Source organism: Hirundo rustica, chromosome 19, assembly GCF_015227805.2.
Source record: "Hirundo rustica isolate bHirRus1 chromosome 19, bHirRus1.pri.v3, whole genome shotgun sequence".
NCBI lineage: Eukaryota > Metazoa > Chordata > Aves > Passeriformes > Hirundinidae > Hirundo > Hirundo rustica.
This window is the reverse complement of record NC_053468.1, coordinates 2,357,736-2,385,476: the sequence shown is the minus strand read 5'-3', so window position 1 is coordinate 2,385,476 and position 27,741 is coordinate 2,357,736. Positions and strand designations below refer to the sequence as shown.

The following is a 27,741-nucleotide window of genomic DNA, read 5'->3' as shown; positions in this document are numbered from 1 at the left end:
AAAAGAAAAGAAATGGGTTTTCATGTCTTAACTTTCCTGCGCTCACAAACTTTTATGGTTCCTTGGCGTTCGTCAGGAGGAAAGTAGATGGCAAGTGCGCTCCTGAAAAATTCTAATTATTGCTATTTCAGGTGGAAGAGAGACTCTAAGTGGACACATGAGATTTTTAGGATGGGAGATTTGCTTAAAAAACATTTTTATGTCTTTCTGGGGATGGAAGCAGGAGTGACTGCCTGGTACTTTTTCTGCTTGTTTGTTTTCAAGACTTGGGGAATTAGTAGATGTTAAACATGAATGTTCCTTTAAAAACCTTTTTTGGATGATGTGAGCAATGGTCTTTGTTTTCATTACTATTTTTCCTCTCATAAAACCAGCGAAACAAGTGAGTGGAATGGCAGCAAACATTTCTCTCCATTTTCTGCTTTTTCTTTCCGTGGAGGAGAGTGCTGGGGAGGGAAGGGCACGAGCTGATCCAGGTGTGGGTGAGCCACCTCCACCTGTCCATGCAGTGACACAGGCCCGGCTTTATCGGCCTTTCCCAGCTCTTTTCTCTTCCTTTATCCTACCAGAGCAAATGGGAGGCACTTGGAGATGTTTGGCAGGTGACGTCCTAGCAAAGAATAGGCCTGACGTGTTAAACAAAAAAAAATTCCAAACTGTTACTTATATTTGTTCTTAAAAAGCAAAGTTTGCGTTTGGTTCAGTGAAGCAATGCATTAATAATGCTCTTCAAAACTTTGCCAGGTGAAGTAAAACCAAGCAGAGTTCATTTTACTAATTTAAATTGCACAAAATAAACAAATGGGCTTAGCCTGTTCAGCCTTCATGCCGTGGTACTGGCAGGGATAAATCAGTTTACAGTGTTCTGATTGATTTTTCTATAGAAATAATGAGTCCATAAGAGATTGATATTTGTGTACCCTGCTGCTAAATACTGTTTGCTCAGTCTGAATAAACGTGGTTCAGCCTGGTGTGTTGCTAAAAGGCTGCAGATTCTGTGGGGGAATTTGCAGGTTATTTTGGGGGTCAAAACCAAGCTGTAGTTTTTGAGTTCCTCTTCTCGGCTTTGTGCCATGAACTACCTCATATAACCCATGGTCGACGCAGTATAAATCAATTTAAATCCCGAATAAATCTGAGTTTCCTCATGTGAAGGAATATCACCACAGGTAACTTATTTTAAAATCTAACGTAACAAATGTCATTTAATGTTGTTGTCGTTGGAGAGGAACCTCTGTTGCTAATTCTGTTTGAAAAATACACTTGAGTTATAGCCCAAACTGCTTCCAAGTATCTTCCCAAGCCTTAAAAAAAAAAAACTGTTATGGCATTTACCTTTCTTCGCTGCTGTTTCCCAGTTAATAGTGCAGAGTGAAAGATGTCGAGCTAATTAAGCATTAAAAGCAGGGGAGGTTTGCAGGTGGAACGTGGGGAGATTGGAGCGAACGTGGCTGTGCCTGTGACCTCCCAGACAGATCAAAGCCTAATCTGGGTGACAGCTACAGGATGGCAGAGCTTGCCAGGGGCCTTGCGCAGCTCTTTGTCTGCAAATCCTGCCCCAGAGCTGGGAGGATGTTTTTAAGGATGAACAGGTAAAAGTAAAAGGCTGTCTTTTGACATTTTAACTAATCCCTTCTAGCCTGTGCTTTCCTGCACATTGTGGATATTTGCTAGCAGGAGGCACTGGCTTTTTCACATATGTAACATGTCAGCTTGAATCTGGCGTGGAATTGACGGGGGGGAATGCAGCAGTTCCACAATGAAATAGATTCTGATTGCATTAAAATGACAGGCCCTGGCCTTTTACCTGCAGCAGCCTCCCCCTGCACGCTGAACTCGCAGCAGGGCAGGTTGGCGTCGCCTCTGCCGAGGCAGGAGCGCTGCAGGGAGAAAATAGAACGGGTATTTCCTGGTAACCCCTTTCAAATTAATGTAAGGAAGTCTTAGAGATGTGGTACACACTTAGAGCAAAGGATTGGGGTTGAAACCTCCCCAAGCTCATGGGGTTTTATATTAAAAAATGGGGTTTATGTGATCTGAGCAATGAAATGTCGCTGGTGGTGTGCGTACGAGCAATAAACTCGATAACACTGACATGTATTAGAAGAATGTGGAAGTAATGTATTTTATTTAGATGATCTGACTGGTTTGCCTATTACTGCTATGTCAGTGAGTTTGTGCACATATTTAAAAATAATGTCATTTTTCAGCATCAGACACAGGAACAGCTATTTGAACACTTTGCACAGTCTGCTGTCAAAGTGAGGAGCTGGTAAACCTCCATTTGTCCCAAATGGCCAAAATCTTACTGATAACAGAATCTCAAAAAAGAAAAAAATCCTTATGAAACTGATCAGGACTAGAAGACAAATGCAAAACACACACGGGAGTATATTGTCAGTGGTTATGTTTTAAAGGCTTCAGTGAACTTTTCCAAAATCATTCCTCATTTCCAAAGGTGAGCAGCCTTTCCAAAGCTTTTCTTTCTCCAGGTAGTATTTCAGTTTGTGGAAATGCACAGATAAAGCCTAGTTCCTTTTTAAGGAATGGTTTAGTGTTCATAAACCATTCAGAAGAAATCATCTTCTGTTTGCAAAATTACAAAGGAAACCTCACATGCCAGTCAGTAAATTCTGAGTGACTGGAACAAATATTAAATCTGTGAAATCAAACTGAATTTACTTTCTGGCTGTAAAGATTGAATTTGTAAATTTGACAGGCAATTTAAAGGGCATAAGTACATAAAATAAAATTTCTTATCCAAATGCAACTTGAAAGTTACCTGTCAGAAGAGGTTAGAAGTCTGCTGTTTTCTCTCCTGAAGCGTGTCCTTTCACTTGTCAGTTTAGAAAGGTTAATACTGTGCAAAAGAGCAACAGAAAGACCCTTTTTGGTGTAGTTTTGTCCTTGTTTAAAATAAAAAATAAATCAGTTCCCCTTGCTGAATAATAATAATACTAAATCCTTCTGCTATAAATGGTGTTCTAATGGCAGTTGTTCCAATTCACAGCAGGCAGTGTGTGTGGTTCTCCATGTGATTGGGAGGGGCAGGCAGGGCACTGGTTCTCCATGTGATTGGGAAGGGCAGGCAGGGCACTGGTTCTCCATGTGATTGGGAAGGGCAGGTAGGGCACTGGTTCTCCATGTGATTGGGAAGGGCAGGCAGGGCACTGGTTCTCCATGTGATTGGGAGGGGCAGGCAGGGCACTGGTTCTCCATGTGATTGGGAAGGGCAGGCAGGGCACTGGTTCTCCATGTGATTGGGAAGGGCAGGCAGGGCACTTCTTGGGCAGTTCATTCCAGATTCTGAAGCATCAGCGATGGTTTTAGAAAGGGGAAGGTGTTTTTCCCTGCCTGATCTCCCCGTGCTCCCAGTGAAACATTTCCAGACCTCAGGAGGTGATGCCCAGCAGGGAATTTCACCTGGTGTCCCTGGGAGAGGCCCCTCTGTCTCTAAAGCTCTTTTGCAGCTTCTGTCGAGGAAGAAAAGTTGGATTTGCTTAAGCCTGACTTGGGAAAAGCAGGATGTGGTCCCAGCTCTGGATGAGGAGTGGGTTTTGTGATGAAGGGAAGGATGGAGAGCTCCAGTGGGGAATTTCCTTTTGGAAGAGCCAATAAATCTGGGGTTTGGAGTCCGTCTCCCTGTACCTGCTCTGGGGATTTTTCACCTGTCTGAACAGTTTATCCTCTCTCTGGCACAGAGGTTTGGATGAGTGTGGTGCTCATGTCAATACATTTAAATTATTGGAACAGGTCACAGCTAAGGGCGATTTTAGAAGCCAGAATTCGCTAGTGTACAAAATAAAGAGTTGAAACACTGAAGCACAATTTATATATTCTCTTACTTAATCAATGTTTGCTTGTTTTCCCCTTTTAGAAGATCTCCTTTTCAACAGCATTAATAAACCAACTATTTTATGGTTTCTTTCTTAGGTTGAATTGAAGAGGAAGTACAATGACCAGCACAAAAGTACAAGAGGCCTTTTATCAGGGAGTCAGTGGTATGAAATTCAAGCTTACAGGGCTCTAAACCAAGCCCTGGGAAGGTGAGATAAACATAACTAAAACTATATCAATTTGTAGAACGTTTTTGCTTTTTTAGGGAGATCTTTAAGGATCTATGCCCCACTTTTAGCATAAAGGGGTAGGTAAGGCCAAACCTCTCATATTGGAAATTTTGTCTCTTGAGCTGCTCTGTGCTGACAGCTCTCTGCTTTTCAGCCTGTTGTGCACTTGAGCATTGTTCTAATTCAGAGATTTTGTTTTACATTCAGAACCCAATTCAATTTCATTGAACTATGAGCAATAAGACTTCAGATATACAGGGAAAAAAAAAAAAAGCACAAGCAGATATAAATATTTCTTGAGCTTTAAAGCAAATGAATATCCTCAGGACTTTTCCAGTGCACTAATTGTTCACACTCTCAGTGGGCTCAGAACAGTTGTTTGATATTTAGCCTACAAGTATTTTTGAAAGGGAGAAAGAGCAGTGGGGTTTTTCAGACCTTTGCAAAAGGTCAATTCAATTATTGTGCTCACTGGTCTCTTCCCAGATTTAGAAGAAGTGGTACAGCTTCCCTTTCCTAGATGGAAAAATTCCCCCAAATGTTATTAACAGGGTAGAATTAATTCATCCTCCTTTAACAGAATTTATCATGGAAATAAAGATTAGAACTGTAATCTGTATCTATCATAGGTGCATCTGTCATGGCTTCAGAGCCACAGAAACATCAGCTGGAAAACTCTTATTTGAATTAGTGCTAATGCAAATGTGATGACACAAATGAAGGCTTAGAGGGAAAATTGAGAGAAATTGTAACATTAGGAAATCTCATTGTGGATTCTTGTTGTTACAGGCCTGATTTCTTGAATTCCTCTTTGGAACAGAAGAGCATTAATTCAAATAGGTTATGAAAACTCTCAGTTGTGGAATACTGATAGTGAAATAATAACTGTGAGATCAGCTTGAACTTAAATCAAGTTTTAGTGACAATTACTTATAGTTTAATCTATCATTTGGATGGTCTCAACTTAAATGGAGAAAATTCTGGCATAAAGGTACAGATCCTTATAAAACCATGAGCCAAAGCCTTTGCAAACCTGAGATGTGGGGAAGGATTTTGATAAAACCAGAACATCCCACCAAGCTGGCAGGAAGCTCTGTAATACTTACACTGCCCAGTTAGGAGTGGGAAACAAATGCTGTGCTTTGATTGGCTGTTGAATAGTTGTGTGGTTTCTTTTTAATTGAGCTGTTTTCATGTAAACTCAACAGCTGAAGGAAAGTGAAGCTTCCCTGACACCCAGAACAATTTTTGGTGCATACAGTACAAGAGCACTTCCTGTATAATTTTGCGTATTCCAACTGACTCAGGGCAATCCCTGCTTCCTAATTCCCACAGAGTTTTGCTGTGTGCTCTCTAATTACATAAAAACTGTTTTTTTCCCTCACTTTCAGGTGTATAAGGCACAGGAATGACTGGGGGGCTCTTATTTTAGTTGACGACCGCTTCAGGAATAACCCCAATAAATACATAACAGGTAAGAGGTGAAAATCTTTTGGGGAAACTTCCTAATGTTGAAAAACACTGAAAACTCTGAATTACAGAAATGTGGTTGTACAAGTCCAGGTGAGCAGGAAGGGTCAGAATGGGCCACAACCGTGGAACAGGAATGGAACTGCTGAATATTCAATATACACCAGGGGTTTTCTCTTTGTAGTTTTATCCTGGGTAGAAATAAATGCAGATCAAATCAAATCAAACAGATCCTGCGCACAACCTTTAAATAAAATAAAAATTAGAAAAGAATCTGCTTGGGAATGTGTTTTTACCTTTGCTCGTGCCCTTTTTGCTGGGCAGAGCTGAGCTCACCAGCCCGTGCTGGGCTCAGTCAGCAGGTGGAGCTCAGCTGCTGCAGCTGAGTCCAGCTCCTCCCCTGGTGTGCTTGTGCTAAAATACATCCGAATGGTCAAAGGAAACACAAGAAATTCATAGAGGAGCACAACAAATCCATATGTTTGAGGCTTGGTAAGATTTCTTTCTCTAAAAAGTAAAACTTTACAGAACGGTGAAATTCTCTGTTGTTGCTCTGGGTTTGGGGGTTTTCCTTGGTTTTTTAAAATTGATATTTATAGAATAGTTAAATGGGTTCAAGACCACTTTCTAAAATCAAGGCAGTCAATTTTTACATGACCCCTGTGTGCTCCAGTGTATCTAAAATGCTGTTATGCTCAAGACATCTGATAGTTAAGAATTTTAAATATAATTTTGATAGGAGCAGGTTATAATAAAACCTATAGTTGTAGAACAGTTGTGATTCTTTCCAAATTACTGTTAATTAGTTGGAAAAAGCTTCCTTATATTCAAGTTTTTATCAGACCCTGTTAATATGATAATGAATAGCTGTACTCTGTGTAAGTTGCTTTTAAATAATTCGTGATAACAAGCAAAATGAACACCCAGGCATCAAAAAAATGTAATGATGTTTGAACCTAAAAAGAAGACTAGTGAAAAAGGAAAAGGCAATTAATAGAAAAAGCAGGATAATTTTAGTTTGCTTATCACAATACTGCTATTGGGTAAAGTTCCCAGTCCTGGCAAAGAGGAATTGTTATAGCTTCATGAGCAAATCCTTGAAATCTTTGAGCTATACCTACACAGAAATATCTGCACTCTTAGGGTGCTGTTGTGTGGTGTGACACACCCGCCCCAGGTGCTGTTATTTTGGAGTGAGATATTTCTTTCCCCTCAGGATTATCCAAGTGGATCCGTCAGCAGCTCCAGCACCACGGCAGCTTCGGCAGCGCTCTGGAGTCGCTGCACGCCTTCGCCCTGAGGAACCAGGGCGGTGGGGATCCCTCCTCAGAGCACAGCACCCAGCTCCCTGCACCTGCCAGGGACCTCTCTCAGGGCTCTCAGCAAGAGGCCGCCGTCCCTCTGTCCCCAGATGTTCCTGCTGGAAGTCAGGAGCAAAATTTGGGCTCGGAAGTTCGTGGCGCTGAAACCGTCAGCTCGGTTCGTGCCGCAGCGTGGGATCAGCCAAGCGACGGCCTGGCAACGCCGAAACAAAGTATGTTCACTTCCACCGGCAATTTCAAATGTGGGCTTGCATCTGTTTTGGAAGAAAGAAATGTTTGTTAAAATTACAGAAGTGCTATAGTGGAAAATTATAATTATTCACGAATGTGGAGGAGCTGTGCTCAACAGACTGAAATTAATTCTCCTTCCATCTGGTTGTCTTAAAAGTATAATCTTTGATAAGTTTATAGTACAATCAAAAATGTTTTCATTTTAATTTCTTTTTCCATTGAACACCGTGAAGATCATTTAAAATATATTTGAAACGCATCAAGATTTAACATTATTGCAAGCTGAGCCCTGGTTCAAGCTGCATCTGTTGTTTAGACATTGCTGTGAGACACCTTTCATGTGATCTCCTCTAGTTCCAGCTTCACAAGTAAAAACCTAAATTTTAGGAAAGTTTCTGATTTCATTTCCATCAAGAAGGAGGTGAATAAGATAAGAGCACAGTATAAAAGATTACAAATTTCAAATCCAGTCATACCCTACCTTTATGTGCCTGTTAATTTATCCATTTAATTGAGACAATTCGTGTGCCAAGATAGTTACAACATCTGGGCTTTTGTTTGTGTTTTTATTTTTAATGAATGCTGTAAAATCACTGTAAACCCTCTAAAACAGTGGTAATTCTGATGTGCTAAACATGCTGTAAATCAGATACAGTTCATTTCTGTTTTGTGATTTGTCACAGGTGAGCGGGAGGTTGATGTAGACAGCCACTCTCCCCATGTAGAACAGAGAAGGAAACATATGGACTGCACCCCCCAAACTCCAGCAATTAAAACAGAGACAGAAAAAATGAATGGTTGGACCAATGCTGATGTTGTGGAAGAGATTTGCTGCTCTGAGCCGCTGACCTCAACTCCTGTAGCCAAGAGCTGCAGGGCCACAGCAGGCAGCAGACAGGAGCCTGTGAGGGGGCCTGGTGACCTTATTGATCATTTCAATCAATGCCAATCATCATTAACTGCAGAACACGAACCAAGTGGACCAGAATCACGTTTGGAAACAACTCATTTTTCACTTAAAAATGCTGAGGCTCCAGCTGCTGAAGGACATCCTGGGAAGCTGCAGCTTCCGGCTGAGCCCTGCAGGGAGTTCCCAGCAGCAGCAGGGAGAGCTGAGCCTTCAGCATTAAGTGTGGATGAGGATGAGGATGAAAGCATTTACTTCACCCCAGAACTCTATGATGATGCAGACCCAGAGGAGCAGAGAACTGAAGCCCCAGTTCCAGCCTGCTGCACTGCTGGGAATTGGGTGGAATGTGGGAGCCCCACAGTCCCTGCTGATCTTCTTGCCACCGACACCTCAGAAACACAGGATGTGACTGAGAAAGCTGAGGCTGGCAGAAGTCCCCGTGGAATTCTGGAAAATGTGAGGAGCAGGGACAGTGCAGTTGGTGCTGTAGAGGTGGCAGCAGGAGGAGAGCAGGGAGGATCTCAGGAGATGGACACCCCTAAAAGGAAACTCAGCCTTTCCAGATCCCGAAATAAAGGTGTGTCCTCCTTTCTGCTGGGCAGTAGTGGCACCTGGTGACAGTTTCTGTGGGAGTTGTGGTGAGCAGCCCTCAAAACACCACAGGGCACCTACACCTTCCTCATCCTCGTGGAACAAGAGCTTCTCTCAGGCTCCATTTCTCATTCTGCTTTTGAGGTTTTCACTGGGAGAGTTTTGCAATGGGCAGTTTTCTAGAGATGGAGTGAAAATTCTTCATCCTGACTTCATGGCTAAAGGACATCATGGCTGGAAATTCTGAATAGAAACCCAAGTAGGATCTGACTTGGAATTATTGCTTTATCCATTACAGATTTAATTAATCCACCCTTAAATACAGTCAAATAATTGGGTTTTTCCTCAGAAAGCAAAACACCCATATAACCAAATTATGGTTCTCTGCATTTGTTAGATTGGCTTTTTTTAGGAAAACATTTAGAGCAGTGTCTTTGCAGATCAAGTCATAGATAGATTGAGCCTAAATACCAAAGCAGGTGTATTCTTCAGTACTTTGATTCCTTCCAATTTCTTACATCAAAATATCCAGCAGGAGCTGTGCACATTTGGATATTTGATGAAAATGAGAAACTTCTTCAGACAAAAAGAATGAGGTTTCTCTAAATTTTCCTTTTGTGAGAGGATCTCATTTCTGTTGGTTGGATTCTGGGTTTATTCGTGTCAAAACCTGTTCTCATTTGTATATCCTTTTATAAGCACTTTTTCCATGTCACATGTGAAATGTAAATTGTACACAAAGCTCTTTGAATCTTGCTCAGTCTATTTTTTTTAAAGTGTTTTAATGTTCCTTTCATTTACTGCAATGAAAACAGCCAGGATTTTTCTGTAATAAAACATACTGACTTTTTAAGAAAAGATCGTTCATTGCCATCCTACATTCATATGAAGTTGCAGGATTTTTGCACTCTAAAGATTGGTTTGTAGGTTTTGATATTTTTTGGCTTGAGAGTAGAAATGAAGTTATTAACTGGTCATTTTCTGTAGAAATTCATCTAAATAACCTTTTGAATCCATCTCTGCAGAGCTGTGAACGTGCTGATATCAGTAGGATTTAAATTGTGCCCTTTCTTTCCACAACAAATTCATCTTTATGAAATTGGACACTGCAAGGATGGGAAGAGCATTTAATTTCTTTAACAGGCAGTATTTGGTATAAGGCATTTGGTTCAATTCTTGCAGTATTGATGATCAAGCTTCCTTGGTTTAGGTGTCTTGGATTTCACTGATGGGTTTGATTTAATTAATGGGGCAGAAATTCCAGTATTGCAAACCTCTGACACATCTAAAGAGAAATATTCTTATATTCTATGTAAAAAATGCTGAAGTTACCGTTGGTACCTGGCCTCTGGAGCTGTCCTGGCAGGTGCTTTGCAGCCACATTCCCCAGAATCCCTTGGCTTTGATCCTCAGGAGTCTCAATCCTCAGTTTTCCTAAAGCAAACCTTCTGCACCAAACCACTGTGTGCATTTTTGTGTGTCTAAACAGATCACAGAAATCACTTAAGCTTTGTGACTTGTCTGCTCATCCAGTGGCCCACAGCCTCTTATTTATCTTTTCAGGAGATTTGTCTGTCTTTAAATCCATAACATTAAAAAAAAAAAAAGAAAATCCATCTCCCTTTCCTTATCTGGAGCAGATTGTTCCTTTCTTGAACTCATGGTGCCTCTTCCTTTGGTCAGAAATCCTTTAAGGCAGGGTCTGCTCTCTGTCAAATCACACTCATTTCAACTTTCTATCAAATTAACCTTTATTTCAAAAGTATGTGTTGAAACATCAGCACTTGATACCATGATTTCTTGAAAAAAACCCTCTGTCCTCTCAAAACTCAAATCACCAGGTGGATCAAACCCCTTTGTGTTCTGCTGGGTTTGGAAGGTAAGGGGTGGACTGTTAATTTGGTGTAAATTCATTCTTATTTTGTCCTTATATTTAATAACTGTGTTAGTTGGTATTTTAGAGAATATTCTTTATAGGTAATATATTTATGGTAGTTCTCAGAATGAAATGCTGCCCAGCCTGCAGGTAGAAGGGAAGTCAATATACTGAATTTCTTACAGTTATTTCTTTGGATTTATCACATCTATCAAGGCTAAAATACTAAAAATGCTTTTCCTGCTGTGATATAATAGCTCAGTATAATCTCTGTTGCCTAAAATAATGACAGCATCTTGAATTTATTCAAGGATTGAAAGTTCAGAGGAGATACAGCAGAAGGAAAGCTGCCCTTAGGCCAAGTGGCTCCTCCCGAGAGAGAAAGGTACCACATCCATGGATTAAATACCTGTTCTGAGCGGCTGCTGAGTGTTCAGGTGCAAGGGAATTCATTAAGAATAATTTATTATCTCATTTTTCCAGTGAAATAATACAACGGAATCATTTCTTCCTGATCTGGTTTATACACTCAACAGATACCTTTGTTTCTTTTGGGAAACCCAAAGGCCCCAACCATCCCAGGTTCCTTTGCAAAATTCCCAACAAATTGAGAGCCTGCAGTGTTACAGGCTATAAAATCCCTCCTGTTTTATATGACAGTGTTTCTGTTTAAGGAAGGTTAAACACTTTTAGCGTGGTGTATATTGAATTATTAACTAATATAAATGATGCACATCGACTCAGACTCCTTTGAGTATTTCACATACTGTATTTCTCTGAAGCACTTTTGATAGATTTAATTTTATTTGTATTTAAATGCTTCGATCTGCATAGTTACTACATGCAAATCAACATTTACGTGCATTTGTGTGTTGCCTCGTTAGAAGGAAACACAGAACCAGCCTTGCAGAAAAGGACTTTATTGTGTTGTCTGTGGAGCTGAAATCCTGCCCAAAGCACAGGGTAAGATCAGCTGTTTCATTGGGCAGGATGGGGTTTCTCTTTTACTTCCCCAGTTTGGGATGCTGGAGGGGTGTTTTAGAATAATTAATTCATTTCTGCACCGGGTTTGGTATCAGGATAAATGGGACCTACAGAGAGGCTTTGAGGGGAGAGAAGGGAGCTGTGACAAGAACAATTATTTAAAATAAGTGATTTTTTTCTGGCAGTTTTCTTGATTCGGTGGTCCTCCCACACTGACCTGTCTTGAGCTTAAATCTGATATTTGAGAGTTAACTGAAGGCAGCTTCTCCTGCCATTCTGGGAGGCTGGAAGGAATTATTTGGAGCATAGTGGCCCATTCATCGGGGTTTGCTCCTTCTCAGGATCAGGTGTTAATTTGCTACCAGTTGCTGTGAGAAGTTTGGTAATGCCTTGGCACAGTAACTCAGTGAATCCGGTGCATGTTTGCATGGAACTGTCAAAAGCCTGACTGAAAATCCAGATAATTACACTGCTGTTCTTCAGTGTCTAACCTGCCTAGTGTTCATTTGGGTCTGGTCTGTTGTGACACGTTGTACAAAGTGGGGATGAGCTGCTTTTGGAAGTTCTTAGTGGTTTTGTGAGCCGCTTTAATTTGGGGATGTCTAAAGGCTGATAAAAGTAACAGCAACTCTTTTTTTTAAAATAAGCTTCATCTTCAGGCCCCTGGGCCATGTGTGATAATGACCTAATTACAAGATAGTCTCATCAGTTACATACAGAAACAATTAGAGATGCTTCATGCTCAAACAGTCTGGATCTGATGAAACCAAGAAAGGACAAATCTCTTCAGCAAACCAAACCTGTGCCTGGGGGAGAATGGGAGATATTCCATATTTTGGACCTATTAAAACCAGGCCAGCTATTAAAGGTCCACATTGGGCAGGCCCAGGTCATGGAGGCATTTCTTGCTTTCCTGTTTTCCCAAAAGAACCTTTAAGATCTGAGTAATCTCATCAGGAACCTTTCATTCCCTCCCTGAATTTATCAGTACCATCATATCCCTGGTGCAGAACCTGTGGAATGGAAGCACAGTGCTCAGGAAGGGCATCCTGAGGTACAGGAATGTCTGTGGCTGTTGTCAGCGAGAAGTTTTATGTTGTTTAAACTGAATCTCAGATGCCAGTTGATCGAGGAAAGTTAAAAAATCTGAAAATGAAAAATAAATGGCTTTATTCAAAGTGGATTCAAGCTCACTGGTCAATTAGGGAGTAATAACAAGGGGAAAATTATCTGTTGAAAAGTAAATTTTGGACACATTAAAAATTTTAAAGAAGGCCTTCTTCCAAGGGCCATTTACAGCAATAGAAGTCTTTTCAGTGCCTGCAGTGGGTATTGGACCAGGGCCTAAATTCCCATCTTGTAAATGTGGAAAGTTTGCAGCATGGTTGAACAGTACTGTATTCAAAACCATGTGCGTATGTAAAGTCTTACACCCCACTTTTTAAATTATAGGAATTTTGAGAAAAGCTTGCTACAGTAATGGTGAGCTGCAAATAATCCGGAAACGCTTCAGAAATGCCAATGTAAGAAGTAAAGAATCCATTAATAATTGTAAGTGTAAACTAGAGGCCGTTTCAGAAGATGAGAATGTGATGTTGGTCATCTCAGATGCTGCAAGTCTTGGTCACCTTAAAGAAACTTTGAAGGTTTATCAGATGCCAGTGAAAGGTAAATTCTCACTGATAAATACCAGCTAACATTTGTCAAGCCCTTTTGCTTTAAATCAGATGAAATGATATACCATTCACAACATTGACACCCCTCCCTTGCACCTTTTGGGAGGCTCATGGGGAGATTTTCCTTCCTCAAAGCTCTGTGGGCTCTGCACGTTTAACAAACACTGAAGATGAGCTCCGGTGTCCCCTGCACTCCCAGATTTGCTGTGTCCTTTCATAATACCCTGATGAAGAATTAAAGAAAAGGATAATGAGAACAGAATCCTTGCAGTTTCTCCCAAGTTAAAATCTGGGAATTGGCCACGTGTACCCTGTGGTTGAAGCAGAGGTGCTGCGGTTGCTAGGAAATCACTGCAGGTGTCAGCCCGGGGAATGTGCAACCCTTTGGTTCCTCGGGTGACAGACACCAAAGAGAAAGGCTTTCATTTCATATGTGGGTGATTCTCTTGCCCATGCAGTGGTGATAGGATGGCACAGTTATTGAGATGTGATCTTGGCCACAAGCACTCATTTTTAGGAGGGATTACTGAGCATTCTTTACCATCCTTCTGACATTTTGAAACGTGAAATGCAACTGATAAAATGATTTTTATCTCTTAAAAATCTCTCTTGATTCCTGTATAAACCACTTTTTCTCTCTTTTTGAAAGACCTGAATGGCAGTTTGTCTTTAAATGCCATTTGGAATGAGAAGGAATCTTCTCTGACGAGTTACTTGCAGTGCAGGAGCTGCGTCCTTCGGTCCATTTCTCCGAGTCCTTTGATAGGAGCTGAGGTTACTCATTTCAGTAATAAACTGCAGTCATGGGTAAGTCAGATCAGTTAATTTTGTGTAATAAAATGATCATGGAATGATTTGTACAGGAAATACAAAAATACTGTTTTTGTAAAAGGTAGAATGAATCTTCATCTAGATAATTTTATATGATTTATCTGATTTCTACCACAGAGATTTGAAGTGATAGTTAAGAGCTGAGTTCAGGTCACTGAATATATTTGTCTATACCTAATTTGTAGCAATGTCTGTAGTATTACATCTGAAAAGGGATAGGAAAATAGCAGCCATCCGTGTCTTTCTTAAAGGAAAACCAGAACAAAACATATTTACACAAGTGCTGCGGACTTGAATTTTCAGACATGTAGTTTTATGTTAGTTTTGGCACTAAAAAGGAAGAAGTTAATCAGCCCCTGAAGGATGAACATGGACACGGTTTAATGGAGTCAAAAAGAAGAAAATTATTTATAGGTATTGTATTTCAATGTGAGCAAACTGAATTCTCAATAGGACCCTTTGAAATTTGGATGAGAAAACTGTATTTTTCTCTTAAGAGTGGAGGGTGAGGCTCCATCCTGAGTGATCTGTGCAGGTAAGCCCAGGGCACCTCTGCCTCCCCTGCGTTGTCCTTCACTTATTCCATGGATAGAAACACAGTTGGGTTTAATGAGAGTTTTTTGAGACTGAATCTCTGCCAGAAGCTGAATATGATCCTCATGTTTTGGCCTGTGTGTGTCATTATCAGCTGTCCAAGCTGTTTGAAATGCAGAGTTTGACAGTGTGGTGATGGGACGAGGTTTGTGCAGCCATGAATTGTGGGATTTCAAACACCACCACGATTTCATGGCATTTCTAGCGTTCATTTTATATCAAACATAATGAAATGTTCCACTGAGGGAATTTCTACTGGCAGAATATGAAGGAAGGGGATCCTCGGAGGGAGAATGAGTTGATTTTTTGTTTTATCCTCTGAACTTTTTGTGGCTCCTCCATCCCATCAGGTGTAAATATGGGATCAGCTGGTTTAAAAACGTAAAACAAGCCAGTGTTTTCTTCTCAGCCCACCTGTAGATTGAACTCCTGGGGTTTTTTAGCTAAAACTACTCTGTTAACTCCTGCAGGTTTGCTGAATGAGTCTCTCCCTTTCCTGTTCCTCCGTTATTCTTTCTCTACCCGCTAGAAAGGATCCTCAGGACTCTGTAGACCTGCAAGAGGCTCAACCCCCCACCTGTGGCTTTGGGGAGTCACTGTGAGAGCTCGTGGCTTTGGGAGAGACACATCTAATCTCTTAATGCACGGCTTTGTTTCAGGAGAGCCTTGGGGGGAATAAAATATCCCCTCATCTTCCACAGAGCTGGGAAACCATCGCCCATGTCTGCTTTGGGTCTAACCATGTCTTAGGGGTATTCATGTGCCAGGTGACTTGAGTGTGGGATTTGAGGGGGTGAGGAGGGAAACCGATGTCTTGTTTGTGTTGGGATTGTTTGGTTGTTTATTTTGTGTGTGAAAATAATGGCACTTATTTACAAAGGTAGGATGGACTGGGGGTGAATGATGCTAGAGGTAAATACAGCTTTTATTTTTTCAGCTCCTTGCTTTAAACCCACTGGCTGTTGTCACGTAATTGGGGCTATATTCATGTAAATGAAGGCACACAGAACGAGTCCAAGGAGTTGAAAATGATGATTTATTATGTGCTATCATTTAGCAGAGCAAACACAGATGCATTCAAGTGAAGAAGCTGTGATCCAGTCAGTCCTAGCTCCCAGTTCTATACTCTAGAATCCAAGCTCCTGCTGTTGCTGAGCAATACATTTGTGGAGATAAAAATCAACATTATAGTTTCTACTGCTGCCCACCCTGTGGTAAATCATGTTCATTGTCATGAGGTATCGTGTGTCAGCTTAAATTGCTTCGTGTCATGTGCTGACTATAAATCAAGTACAGTTGGTTCTGGAAGGCAAGGAATTGTTCATGTAATAGAAATCACATTGCTCCAGCAAAGCCAGCTTAAAATAGAATCCCTGGATTTAAGGGCTGTTATTTACTCCTAGATTTGGTCACTCTTTAAAAAGGCAACATTGTATTTTCGTAACTTAAATTTAAGGTGGGATTAATACATTACATATTGTACATTTTTTAACCTGCTTTTTTATCAGTTATAGCTATTGAAAATTAGATTTATAAATTTATTGCTACATTTCTACAAATTCAGTCACATCCTGTGTTGCCCATTGACCTAGAAACCTCCATTAACATGAAATCAGTGGCTTATAAATTATTATTTTTTATTTATTGCTTAAAACACCTGAAATATTTGTATATTCTTCTTTGGGAATAGAATTGTGTCTGTTAAACGGAATAGAAGGCAGCCACTTTGGAATTAGAGAGAATATTCTGGTGGCACAAACGTAGGGGTGCTTTAAGACGTAGCTTAGCTAATGTACTAAATCATCCTTCAGATGCTACAAGGGCGAACGAAACCCACAATTAAAATTTTAAACTTATTAAGGAGTTGTTGCTCTCACTGATTAGACAGTCAGCTGTTGAGACAGTGGCTTTTATATAACAGGATATTGTTTTGTTCAGCACGTTACCACATTTGGCAAACTTTTATCTTAATGCGCCTATGGGGAATTCCAGTCTGACCTCAATCTGAGTAAAGCCTCGGAGGGGCCGGAGCGGAGCTGGCGGGAGGTGCCAGGGCCCTGCTCCCAGACTGTATATTTGTTATCACATGTTAATCAGATTCATCATTCTGTTTAATAAAGATTTCAGCTGCCACGCGAATGCATAATCGGCTATGTCTGAGTGCCCGTCTTTTGTCTCGAGCAGATTGCTCAAACTGTATTAAGCATCATTAGACAAAAATGACCACCTTATTAATTTGTCCTTTCTGTGTTTTCCAGCAGATTGGGCCTCATTATTATGCAAACACAGTACACAGAGCGGCACCAGAAGTAGCTCATTAATGTTTCTTTCCTCTCAGTACGTAACAGATTATTATTGTGAAGTGTGCATGAAATAATTGCTAATTATGTGCCTTAAATTGTACGGTGATTGTCTCGGGGTTTTTCACCGGGTTTAAGAGCGCTGTGGAAGGCCGTCAGAAGCTACAGGTTAACAGTGCTGAAGCGAGTAAAGGGGAAGGGAATCACAAAACACGCATTTTATCACACGTTTTCCTGCCTGCAAGGAGTAATTAGGACAGCTCTGGATTGCTTTGTAGTTACCTCTCGCTCCGCCGCTTATTGTAAAAGAAATGACTCCCAGCTGGCAAATAATTTAATTGATCTGTCTGCCCGTGAATAGATGCAGGGGAGTTTGAACCTTGGACTTTTGGTAAAAATCCAGTAGAACCTGCAGTGGTAAAGCTTGAGCTGATGTGGATCCCTCATTTACACACCACTGAAACCTGCTGGGTTTCCAAACACCGCTCTTTCCACCGAGCCATTTTCCCAGGCTCTCCATTCAGCGCGATTCTCCTTAAAATCTGTAAGCATTGCAGAAATTACATGTCAGGATTTGGCATGGGTCTGTAGTTTGACAACTTTGTGCTAAGTGTGTAATTGGTTTAAGCTGGGAGTGCCTCACACTGATCCATGGCACAGCTCCTGTAATCTGGCTGCCACCGGAGCTGATAAGACTTGGCCACAGCCGAAGTTTTTGCAGCGCTGGAAATAAAATCCTGATCCATTAAGGGTTTGCGTGGATTTAGCTTTATAATCTGGTTTAGAAATTGTGAGTGGTCGGATCTTGGATCCGGGCTTTGTTGTGGAGAAGATGCCGTGCAAACCGTGACATCAGCTTGGGTTTTCCTAACCTTGCTTTTGTTGACAATCCAAATGAAAGAGTGGCTATTTCTGTAGCAAAGTGTTTGTGCCTGGCGGTTATTTATTGTGTATGAGCACTGAAACAGATATCTTGGAGGGTTAGGAGGAGAATAACATTCATCTGACATTGCTTACGTTAAATAATTTTAGTGTCTGGCTGCATTTGGTTGGTGTTACATAGTTCCTTATGTCAGCTGATACCACCAGTTAAATGTGGTGGTGGCTTCAGACAATTTAAGCTAAAATAAATGGAGCGTGTGAGCTGTAAAATATTCTTGAAACATTTCATATAGATCATTACTGAGTATTTCTGAAGCACAGACCTATATCACACTTCCAAAAAAAACCAAATGAAATTGTTCTGTGGAGGCCAAATTCTCTTTACTGCACTGTTCATCGTTAGGCACATGGATACTGACTTGATAAAGCACTTGACGGACAAAAATTGAAAATAGCTGCAGAAATAAGTATTTCCTCGCATTATTTGAAATGAATATATTGTTATGAACAGACTCGGCTGTACTATTAATGTAGAGGTTCTGCAACCAGGATCATCATTTTCTTTCTGAAATTGTCACATTTCCTTTGGACAATTTTCCTTTTCCTTCACAGTTTGTATTTTCCTGTTCTTTTTCTGCTCTGCATTTTGTCTTTCCCTGCTACTTTGAGTTGAACCGATCTGTTTAGTGAACAGTTTTCATTACTCATTTAAAAAGAACTATTTTTTTCACATGAAAGGCTGTGACCCCCACATCAACTCTGGAGCACTCTCTTGTTGAGAATTTCCAAGAAACAACGTTCTGATGGCCGGGGGGTACTGGACATCACCTAGAGTTTGTGTCAGTGGATTAAATATTTTCCATGAGTCTGGCTTTCCCCTTCTGATGGTGTGCATCCAGAGATGACCTTGGAAAAGGTTTTTCGTGTTGCTTCTTTCTGCTGGTGCCAGAATCATTTGTCTCCCAGGAATTATCTGTCTGAATTGCTTTCCTTGTGCTTGACACTGAATATGCTTCTTTTCACTCGGCCAGAATGTGTTTGTTCCTCCTGTCTCTGTGATCTTGTAGGATCAGTGCTGTTTTCCACTCTCTGGGAATATTGTTTGCTGAAGCCTTTTTAAAGAAAGAAAAAAGAGATTTATAACTCTGGGAAGAAGCTGATCAGTGTTTCAGTGAATGTCTCTATGTGTGGTTGCAAAATCTGCCATGTATTTATCTTCACATCCATGCTGACACTGTTCTCTGGGAAGGCTGAGAGCTCTTAGGTGTCAGGGCCTGAATATTTTATTCTTTAATTCCTTGAGGGCTGTATTTAAGTGAAGTTAAATCTTATTGAGTGAGAAATAAATGTCAACCTCTGAATCCTGTCCTGCAGTTCCCAGTGCTCCTCCCTGCCAGAAAAAGCCTGACATCTAACTTAGCAGAACTGAATTCCACTATATTGGAATTTGCTTTAAATATTCTTTAAAGAGAGATTTAAAAATACAGGGACAAAGCTGGTATTAGGCTGGTCCAATGTGTATTAACAATAAAGTGCTGAGACAGTCACAGCCCTGTGATTTATTGTCTGCCTGGTGCCGATAATCAAGTGATCTTTCATCAGGCAAGGCCAGCGCTCACTGAAGCTGTGAGTGGCAAAATGCAATCATTTTACTCGCTTCTTGGTGCAAAAAGAAAGTTTGGCTTAAACAAACTCAGGTGTCTTTGCAGATGAAGCTGGCTGGGAAGCAAAGCCTGAGCTGGAGAGGTTCTGTCCTTTCCCTTCTCCCTCCAGGCTCTTCCTCTGCTCCACGAGGGCAATTCCTTAGAAACTGCCCTGCAAAATGCATCTCTGCAATGGTTTGGATTAGGAATATTGCCATTTCTGTGGGATTATTTTTATACTGGCTTACATCAGGCAGCTGACTCGTGGTACAATCCCTCAAATGGTTTTTGTCGCTAAAAAATGAGATCTGGGATGCGAAGACGCAGAAAATGAGCGCGGCGATAGCCGATGCTTCAAAGCCATGGAAAATGTCCAGTAGCAGCTGTTGAAAATTCCAGATTCAACATTCCAATTGTTTCCTGTCCCAACGAGCAGCCATTGTTGCAGGCCAGTATTTTAGAGTGATTATGGCAGGCCCAGGGTGCAGCTGCCACTGACCCCTCCAGCAGCCGTAACAAAACCCCTCTTTGTTATCACTCTGGGAAACGTCGTGGCCATTGTGGGGCTGAATTCAAACCAGCATTGCAGTCATGCACAGGGAAATGAAAAGCTCCACAATTCCCTGACAGGAGTCGAAATGTCTATATTAATGATGGTATTCGGGTCTTGTTTAAAATTGCACTTTGGTATCTTGTTACGTAATTAAAATCGAGGTGAGGTTAAAGCATCTAAACTCATCATAAATTTAATATACTAAACTCTCCCTTCCTATAAATTTCTGTCCTATTATAGAATGTAAATCTCCAATCAAGGTAGGAACATTTGTAATTTAACTTTAATTCTCAAAGTGAGTGTGCTTTCAAGTAGTTGGACAGCAGCTTTACTAAGTGATAGCCATTTTTCACACTCTGGGAGCCAAGTGGTTGTAGCAGAATAAAAGAATTAGATTTGTTGCAGATGTTTTCTAACTCTGATACCTCTGGGTTCTGTGAGCCTTTCCTCCTTGCTCGGAAATTAGAATAAAATTGATTTCTATAACATGAATCTGGTATTCTAGATTTACATAATTAAACTCCACACAGCCTGTGGTATGCAGGGATACTCCCTGCAGTAGTTCCCTCTGGCTTGCTCACTGTAGGAATTCTACTTTGGGAGCTTTTCTACTTCTTAAATTGCAACCATACAGCAATAATATAAGGTAGGGGGGGTGAAAAGACAGCCAATTACCACCATTCTTCCATGTGTAATTTGTATATGGTATTGGTTATTTTTATTGTTGAAGTTCATAGTTTCTTCCTCTTGATGGAATACAAACATTTGGCTAAATTCTTTCCCAGAAGTAAGTGAAGCCAAACATAAATTTGGTTCTTTCTCCTCTCTGAATGGCTTGAAATAATAATAATAAAAAAGAATTGGCTAAGATTTGAAATTTTCCTGGTGTTTATAGAGAGATGTGTGGCTGTACTAAGATTGAGCCTTGTCTTTCTTCAGGGGAGGAACAAGGCTATCAGATAAAGCAATACCTCAGCACATTTGAATTCACATAAATCCTACGTGACTCCAAGCAGATTGGAGCTCCCTGGCCTGCAGTTTCTCACTTCGGAGGTGAAAAAAACCTTCTCTGGAAGTTCAGCCTGTGTTCATTAGGTGCTCTGAAATGGTCAGGTTAAAGTTTAAATAATCTGCATTATTACTGAGTAGGGGACTGTGTCACTCTCTGCCATCTACATGCTTCTGTGGGTTATTTTTGAAGCATAATCATCTTAAAAAATGGATGTTTTCCTTCTAATTGATCTAGCATCCTCCATGTATATGCAAGACCTCTCATATATTTTTTTTCTGAATACAGTGTAGAGAATGGTGGCTTTAGCTTAAGAAAAAAGTAAAGAACTGTTCTTGGGCAGTTTTGACATCGAAGTTTTCTATTTTATAAACCTCAGCTGCAGTTCACACTTGTGGAAACTCTAAGTGTCCCTCTTATTTTTAACAGCAGCCCAGGGTATGGTTGAAAGAGGCATATTTCCATTTTGGCTTTTGTTTGAGCAGCTTCCAAAACATCGTTCTACTATTTTTTTTTTTTCTTTTTTTTTTTTTTTCCCCCCTGGAAAATTTGCCAAGTCTAGCTCAGATTAAGTTTCTCTGTTAGATTTGTTCTTTTAAGCATCTGGATCAGAAATCGTATCCCGTACTCTGCAGTAATGAAACATTTGGAAATCATCTGAGAAATCGCAGTAAGCCACCACAGAATCCTGTGCATTCTTTCTGCAAGTAAGAAATCTGTAGTTTGCAGAGTAGTTTGGGGCGAGGGTTTTTTGGGTAAACGTTATTTCCTTTGAACCACCCCACCAAGAGCTTACACCTCGTTCCCCCGGGGCACAAGCAGGTGGTGTTATCTGTTAAATTATTGCCATCTCTTTTATCGGTGCACAGCACTGAGATTGCAGACAGATTCCACCCCAAATTTTAACATTCTCTGATATTTGTGGGGGGGAGGGGCGGGGAATAAATAAATAAAGGTTGTTTTTACTGTGGCTCATAAAGCCACGAGCTAGGGAATGATTTGGTGTGGGTTTTTCTGATGCATTCCGCTGTTTGTGCTTTTTGAAAAGATGGATCCACGATGGATGTGGAAGTTCATCAAGGCAGCTAAACCCCCCCCATTTTACTGGTTTCAAATGAATCATTAGAGTTTGTAGTAATAGAGAAAATGCTTTTCTCATGTCATAAATGGGAGAGCCATTGTATAAAGCTGGTCTGCTTGTGCTATACTTCGAGTATAACTTTTATTGAAGAGAACCAGATCTGGACTCCAGGGGTAAAGAACTGGCACATCCTCTTAATTAGCAATGTTGGAGTTGGAGCAGTGTTTGTCCATTGAACTGAGCCCCTCAGAAAGGATGGGGAATGGAAGACGAGACACTTGGGGAATTTGGAAAGGAATATGTGTGTTTTGCATTACTTTTTTTAGGCAAATATATTTATTCACTGCAAAGAATTAGTGCTGTAGCCAAAACACTGCTTGCATTCCCCCGCAGTCTGCTGTCCACATGAGCCACTGGGATTAAGAAGCAGGCTTTGTTTTGGGTGCTTTGGGAAGTGCAGATGTCTGACTGTTAATGAGTAGTTCTTGAACTTTTTAAAAATGTATTTCCCAACTATTTTGTTGCTTTGAAAGTCATGCAAAGCGAGGAGGGAGCTGCCATGAATAGAAGCAGAATGCTGCCTTTCTCACAGTCAGATTTCAACTATCAGCTGATAAAACAGACCCCAAATATAAACCACTTGTTGCTTTGGGTTTTTTTTTAATAAATGTCACCTCCAGGGAATGAGTCAGAGCCAATTTTCTCTTTAAGAGAGTGGAATTTTTACTCCTGTTGTCTTTTAAACTTGTGTTATCTGCTGCACTTTGTTATGTGGTGTCTCTTGTAAAATTTCTTCCCTCACAGTTTGTATTTCAGCCGTTATTTTAGAAACATTTAGCCTGGCTGGAAAGACACTGGAGAGTTATCAAAGGGGACAAGTCAGAGACGCTTATCAATAATCCAAACTTGTCCTTCACCTCCAGGTTTATTCAGCTGCATTCAGGGAAATCACATTTGTTTGACATTGGCTGCCATAAACCTTTAGCCCACTGCTGTGTGGGATAACTTTGCATCAGAATTTACAGCAATTTTTAATCTCTGTGTGTGTGAATAATCAGTTTTCTCTGCGGGATGTGCCTCAGGCTTCATCAGATTCATCCCTTCCCCTGGCACTGGAGGTATTTTATGCACCAAGGAATCGTTTCCCTGCCTTCCAAATACGGGCCTGGCTTGGCTCGGGCTTGGTTTTAAGGGCTGATTTCTGGCACCTTTCTGTATCACCCCAGCTCGTTTATTTTTCTTGTTTTCCCAAAATTTTGGGCCTGTTTGCTCCACTGTGAATGCCCTTGTGTTGATGAAGGAGAAAGTAGCCTGGGTGGTTGCACAGGACGTGGGGAGCAGGAAAAGGCAGATGGCTGCTCTGCTAATGGGGCTTCTCCATTTGATCTCACACGGAGAGGAACCTTTTCATTGTCAGAATTTCTCAAAGCTCATTGATTTTTCATTCTAGCAGGATTTGTTTGCTTTTGAACCACTGCTGTGCTTTTATCATTAGATGCTGAACCTTTCACTGGGCTGCACATTTCACTAGGTTTTTGATACTCGCTCCTGTAGGATTCCAGCACAGAACTTCTTCCTTCCCCCTTTGCATTGAGAACACTCCTTAGATTCTAAATAAACCAGGCCCAGTCATTCTTTTTTATTGCTCGAAATAATCTAAATGCAATATGATCTCTAGTCCAGTTTTAGCTTAGCACTCCAAAATATTAAAATAAAAATTTACCAGAACGCTTTTTCTTTCTAATTCTGTGCTTTCATATATACCAGAGGGCTTGGGTTTTTTTTTTTCTCAAAAAAAATTCTTCTAAAAAAATATTTTCTTATTTTAAACAAAACAAAATCCACAGAAGATACTCTGGATGAAAGGTCAGCTGTGTTCTACAGCATTATTCAAGGTCTTCATCCTTTTCTGAAGGGAACTGGGGTGAAATGCCTGGAGATCAAGGTTGCAAAACTGCACAAAGTTTTCTGAAGCTGTGCTTAAGCAGGAACAGCTGCACTCCTGTATTGCCTCTTTTTTAATTAGTTGAACCCACTTCCTCCACTTTTTACTTCCTTATGGGCTGGATCTGGAAAGTATGAAGATAAGGATTTAATAGAGATCCATGTTTACTTACTTCAGCATTTGGGTTTATAGCCCAAAATAATTTAAGTATTTTTTTTTCTCTTCTCCTCTATTTATCATGTGATTATTAATATTTTTAGAATAAGCTGAATCCTGATCCCTCAAAGCTTTGTTTTCTGCAGTTCCAGTTGTGCCAGCTGGCTCTGGGCTTCAGCCAAGCTCTTCTTTAGAGCTCTTCCTCTGCTTTATAGCTGATATTTGACTGTATCAACACAGCCCTGCTCCTCTCACGGGAGGCTTCTCAACCTCTTCTTTGCTTTGATTGCATCTGATTGCCGCTCATTAAAGATGCTCTTGCTTTTCTTTTTGGCAGGAGCTGGGAATGTCAGCCTTTAGAGCTCATTTGTCATCACTGAACTGCAGGCTGACTCTTCCTTCATGACTCTGTGTTTCAGTGACACGAATCTCAGCTGTGCTGGGTTTAAATTGTCACAGCTTAATCTGCAGCAGAGCCCTGGGAAGGTGGTTTGGAAAGCAGCTGCAAGCAGGGATGTTCTGACTGCACAAGAACACAAATACCAATTGTTTTGCAGCTTCGTGGCACGCTAAAGAAAAAAAAAAAACAACTTGAAATGTAGCATTTAAAAGACAGTTTCTTCCTCTGTGCACTCCCTATTAAACCAGAAGTACCTAAACATTCACAACATAGCCCGAGCTCTGTTCTGTGGCTTTTGGTTCTACTCCTGATTTCTTTTAGAATTAATTAGTGTTCTCTATGCCATGCTTAGGGAATTCTAAAAGCTTGTGGTGACTGAGGTTTTTAAGATTCCCTTCACTCAACCTTTGTCCCTGGCGTAGATCAGTGTGTGACAAAAGGTCCTGATCACAGGGCAGGGACAGCGATGGGAACCTCTGGACAAATTGTTGAAATGCTCTTTAAGAGCTGCTTCCTAAGTCCAGTAGTGTGTGTGGGCATCAGGTGGAACCATGGTGAAAAGCCTGTGCAGGTTTGGGGGCTTTTAGGAGAAAAATTTTCCAATTAGCAAAAGGTAACTGAGGTAGAGAAGGGTTTGAATGAGTTTGCAAACTCAGGTTTGCACACAAATGGAGAAATTGCTGCTTATCTTGTCCCGAATGAGATTAAAAGGGCTCTTGTAGAACCGAGTGATAAGAATTTATGGGAATCGCTGGTTCCATACTAATATTTTTTAGGTATAAAAGAGGAAATATGCCTGATGATATTAATTTGCTGTTAACTAATATGCTACAACATCAGTAAGTGGCAGTTAATCTATCAAACTCCTGCCATGACATCTTACTTGTTGTTTTAATATGCTCTAAGCATGAAATGTGTTTTTCAGGTATGTTTTACATTTGCACCAGGTAATGGAAAGTACAATATATTACGTGCTTGTGCCCCAGAGGAAACTTTTAAACAAAAATAATTGAACGCAATAAATCAGCCCCTGCTCTGCCCTCTGCTTTGCATCTCTGGGTCTGTACTTATAGGAAGCCTTGTTGGGAGTGACAGGATAACAGAGCTGCTGCAGGGCCCACTGCCCTGGCCCACCAGATATTTGCTTTGTGTTCCAAGACTGGAGAATAAAAGGGCAGAGAAAATGAAATCATTTCTTCAATAAGCGACTTCTTTCTTTTGGAAGATTTAGGGTCCTGTTACAGATTGCTGTTACCATTGGTTGTAAGCCTATAGTTTCTCAAGTAATTAGGAACATCCACGAGCTAATAAATCTGCCCTGAAATTTTCATTTGCTTGTGGACGTTGTATGAGTTTGTATTTAACTGTGTCTCTGCGTGGGTGATTTATCAGGTGTTTATTCTCCAAAGTTTTCCTCACAGGCGCTGCTGAGATGATTTGATGCACGGTAGGTTTAATAACTGAAATGCTGAGATTATTGTTCCTGTTTGGTGTAGGGTTTATTTACTCCTTATCAGACGCTAATCTGAAAGATTTCTCTCTCTTGTGAATGTGCAGCTCGGTTCAGTTGACGCTTAACAAGTAGGAAAATCTCCTAAGTCTCCTCTCATAGCATCTGGTGCAGCACCCTGTCGTGAGTAAAAACTTCAGTACAGCAAATATTGCCTTTTCTTTTGGTAAATCAATCGAATTTGATCATTCTGTGGCCATTTGGGCTGGCTTTCTCAAAAGGAGTTTTGCTGCTTTAGGAGTGGTGATGTGAACTCTTCCAGGGACATCTCAGTGGCAGAGTTTTAGAAAGGAGGAATGGTGAGGATTATAAATAATCCAGCAAAAATAAATGTAGCCTGGGCTTGCAGGCCTGGTTCATCAGCTCCTTTCCCCAGCCAGGTGTTTGTTTAGCAGGAAGAGATGATGAGAGAGGAGCTTCACTCCCAGCTGGCTGGACAAGTCCAGGGTGGTTCCAATGGCAGCAGCAGCCAGGCTTTGTTATCAACTGGGGCTTTAAATCAGAGCTCCACACAATTACTGATCTCAGCACACTGAGTGCTCTGCTGGGCTCTAGATAAATATTAAAAACACTCTAAGTGGGGCTGTCACTTCCCCTGTGCTTTTATCTTTAAGAACCACGGCTCTAGAAATGCTTTTATTCTGATAATTATACAGAATGAAAAATTAAAATTATTTCTCAAAGTATGGCTGCTGATTTAAACCTGGTTTGGAATCTTCTCCTTTGTAGAGATCTGTTAAAAAAAAAAAAAAAAAAATCTCAGCTTAAGACCTACTTAGCTTAGAATTCAAAACATTACCAGCAGACTAAAGCATGGTAGCTGAAACCAATTGCAAACAGATGGGATTTTCTTATTCTGATTGGCCATATGTTGCCAGAGGAAAAAAATTGAAAAATCCGGACAAAACGTAACTCATCTAAAGGAAATGACCTTGATAGTTCTTGACTACTATATGGAATTTTTTTTTAGAGCTAACACATAGAATATTTCAAATACTCTGTAAGGATGGCAGCATTTGTAAAATAAGGCCTATGGTGCTTGTTGAGGTGGTTCAGAGGGAAAATAGAGCTCTGGGGAAAAACAAAACAAAACAAAACCCTGACCAAAACCTCTGCCATAGACACAGGTGTAAACAGAAAGTAGAGAACTGGTACAAGTCTGAGATGAATCATTCCAAGCCGTTCTCCTGGGCATTCCTTCATGGAAATGAATAATAACTGCAAGTGTCTGAACAATGTAAATCACACTTGCTCTTGGAAAACCTCTTAAAATACAAACGTGCTCTATTTCTAATAGACTGGGAAGTTTATGGCTTTAAAATGTGCAGCTTTATGTGGCTAACTTCAAGAATAGTTCATATTCACTTACTTTTTGGACCTTAAATTGCCATATACACAGCGATCATTTGTAATTGTTAAAGAACTAAAAAGTGCTGCTGCTATATAGAAATATACATTAAACACTTGTAAAGGCACAGGGACTTAAAATGCTCGTGTTGTCTGCTGTATCTTTTATCTATAGGGTGTCTAAATCCATCAGGAGCAGTCTGATTTGTCTGTAGGTTGGATTTCTGTATTTTTTATGATGTATTTATAAAGGTGTACAAATCATACAGGTGCACAGCGCTCCCCCATATTTCATACTCTGCATTATTTCTCTGTCATCTTTCGAGCTGCTCCTTACAGAATGTTTTTAATTGCGTTGCACAT

General features: G+C 40.6%; 1 protein-coding gene across 7 annotated transcripts in view; it reads left to right on the top strand.

Annotated features, from left to right (window-relative positions):
* The window catches only part of BRIP1 (BRCA1 interacting helicase 1), a 91,769-nt gene that overhangs the window by 37,492 nt on the left and 26,536 nt on the right, over positions 1-27,741 (top strand). For 4 of the 7 annotated variants that reach the window (XM_040082748.2, XM_040082746.2, XM_040082749.2 and 1 more), the window contains 5 exons: positions 3,934-4,046; positions 5,459-5,541; positions 6,754-7,071; positions 7,774-8,577; positions 10,779-11,050. In XM_040082748.2, coding sequence (XP_039938682.2) covers positions 3,934-4,046; positions 5,459-5,541; positions 6,754-7,071; positions 7,774-8,577; positions 10,779-10,885 — 1,425 coding nt within the window. In that variant the 3' untranslated portion in view covers positions 10,886-11,050. Of the gene's footprint in view, positions 1-3,933; positions 4,047-5,458; positions 5,542-6,753; positions 7,072-7,773; positions 9,333-10,778; positions 11,051-11,351; positions 11,431-12,903; positions 13,120-13,776; positions 13,935-27,741 lie in introns of those variants that run through there. The other 3 variants (XM_040082752.2, XM_058423049.1, XM_040082750.1) reach the window with 2 other exon arrangements.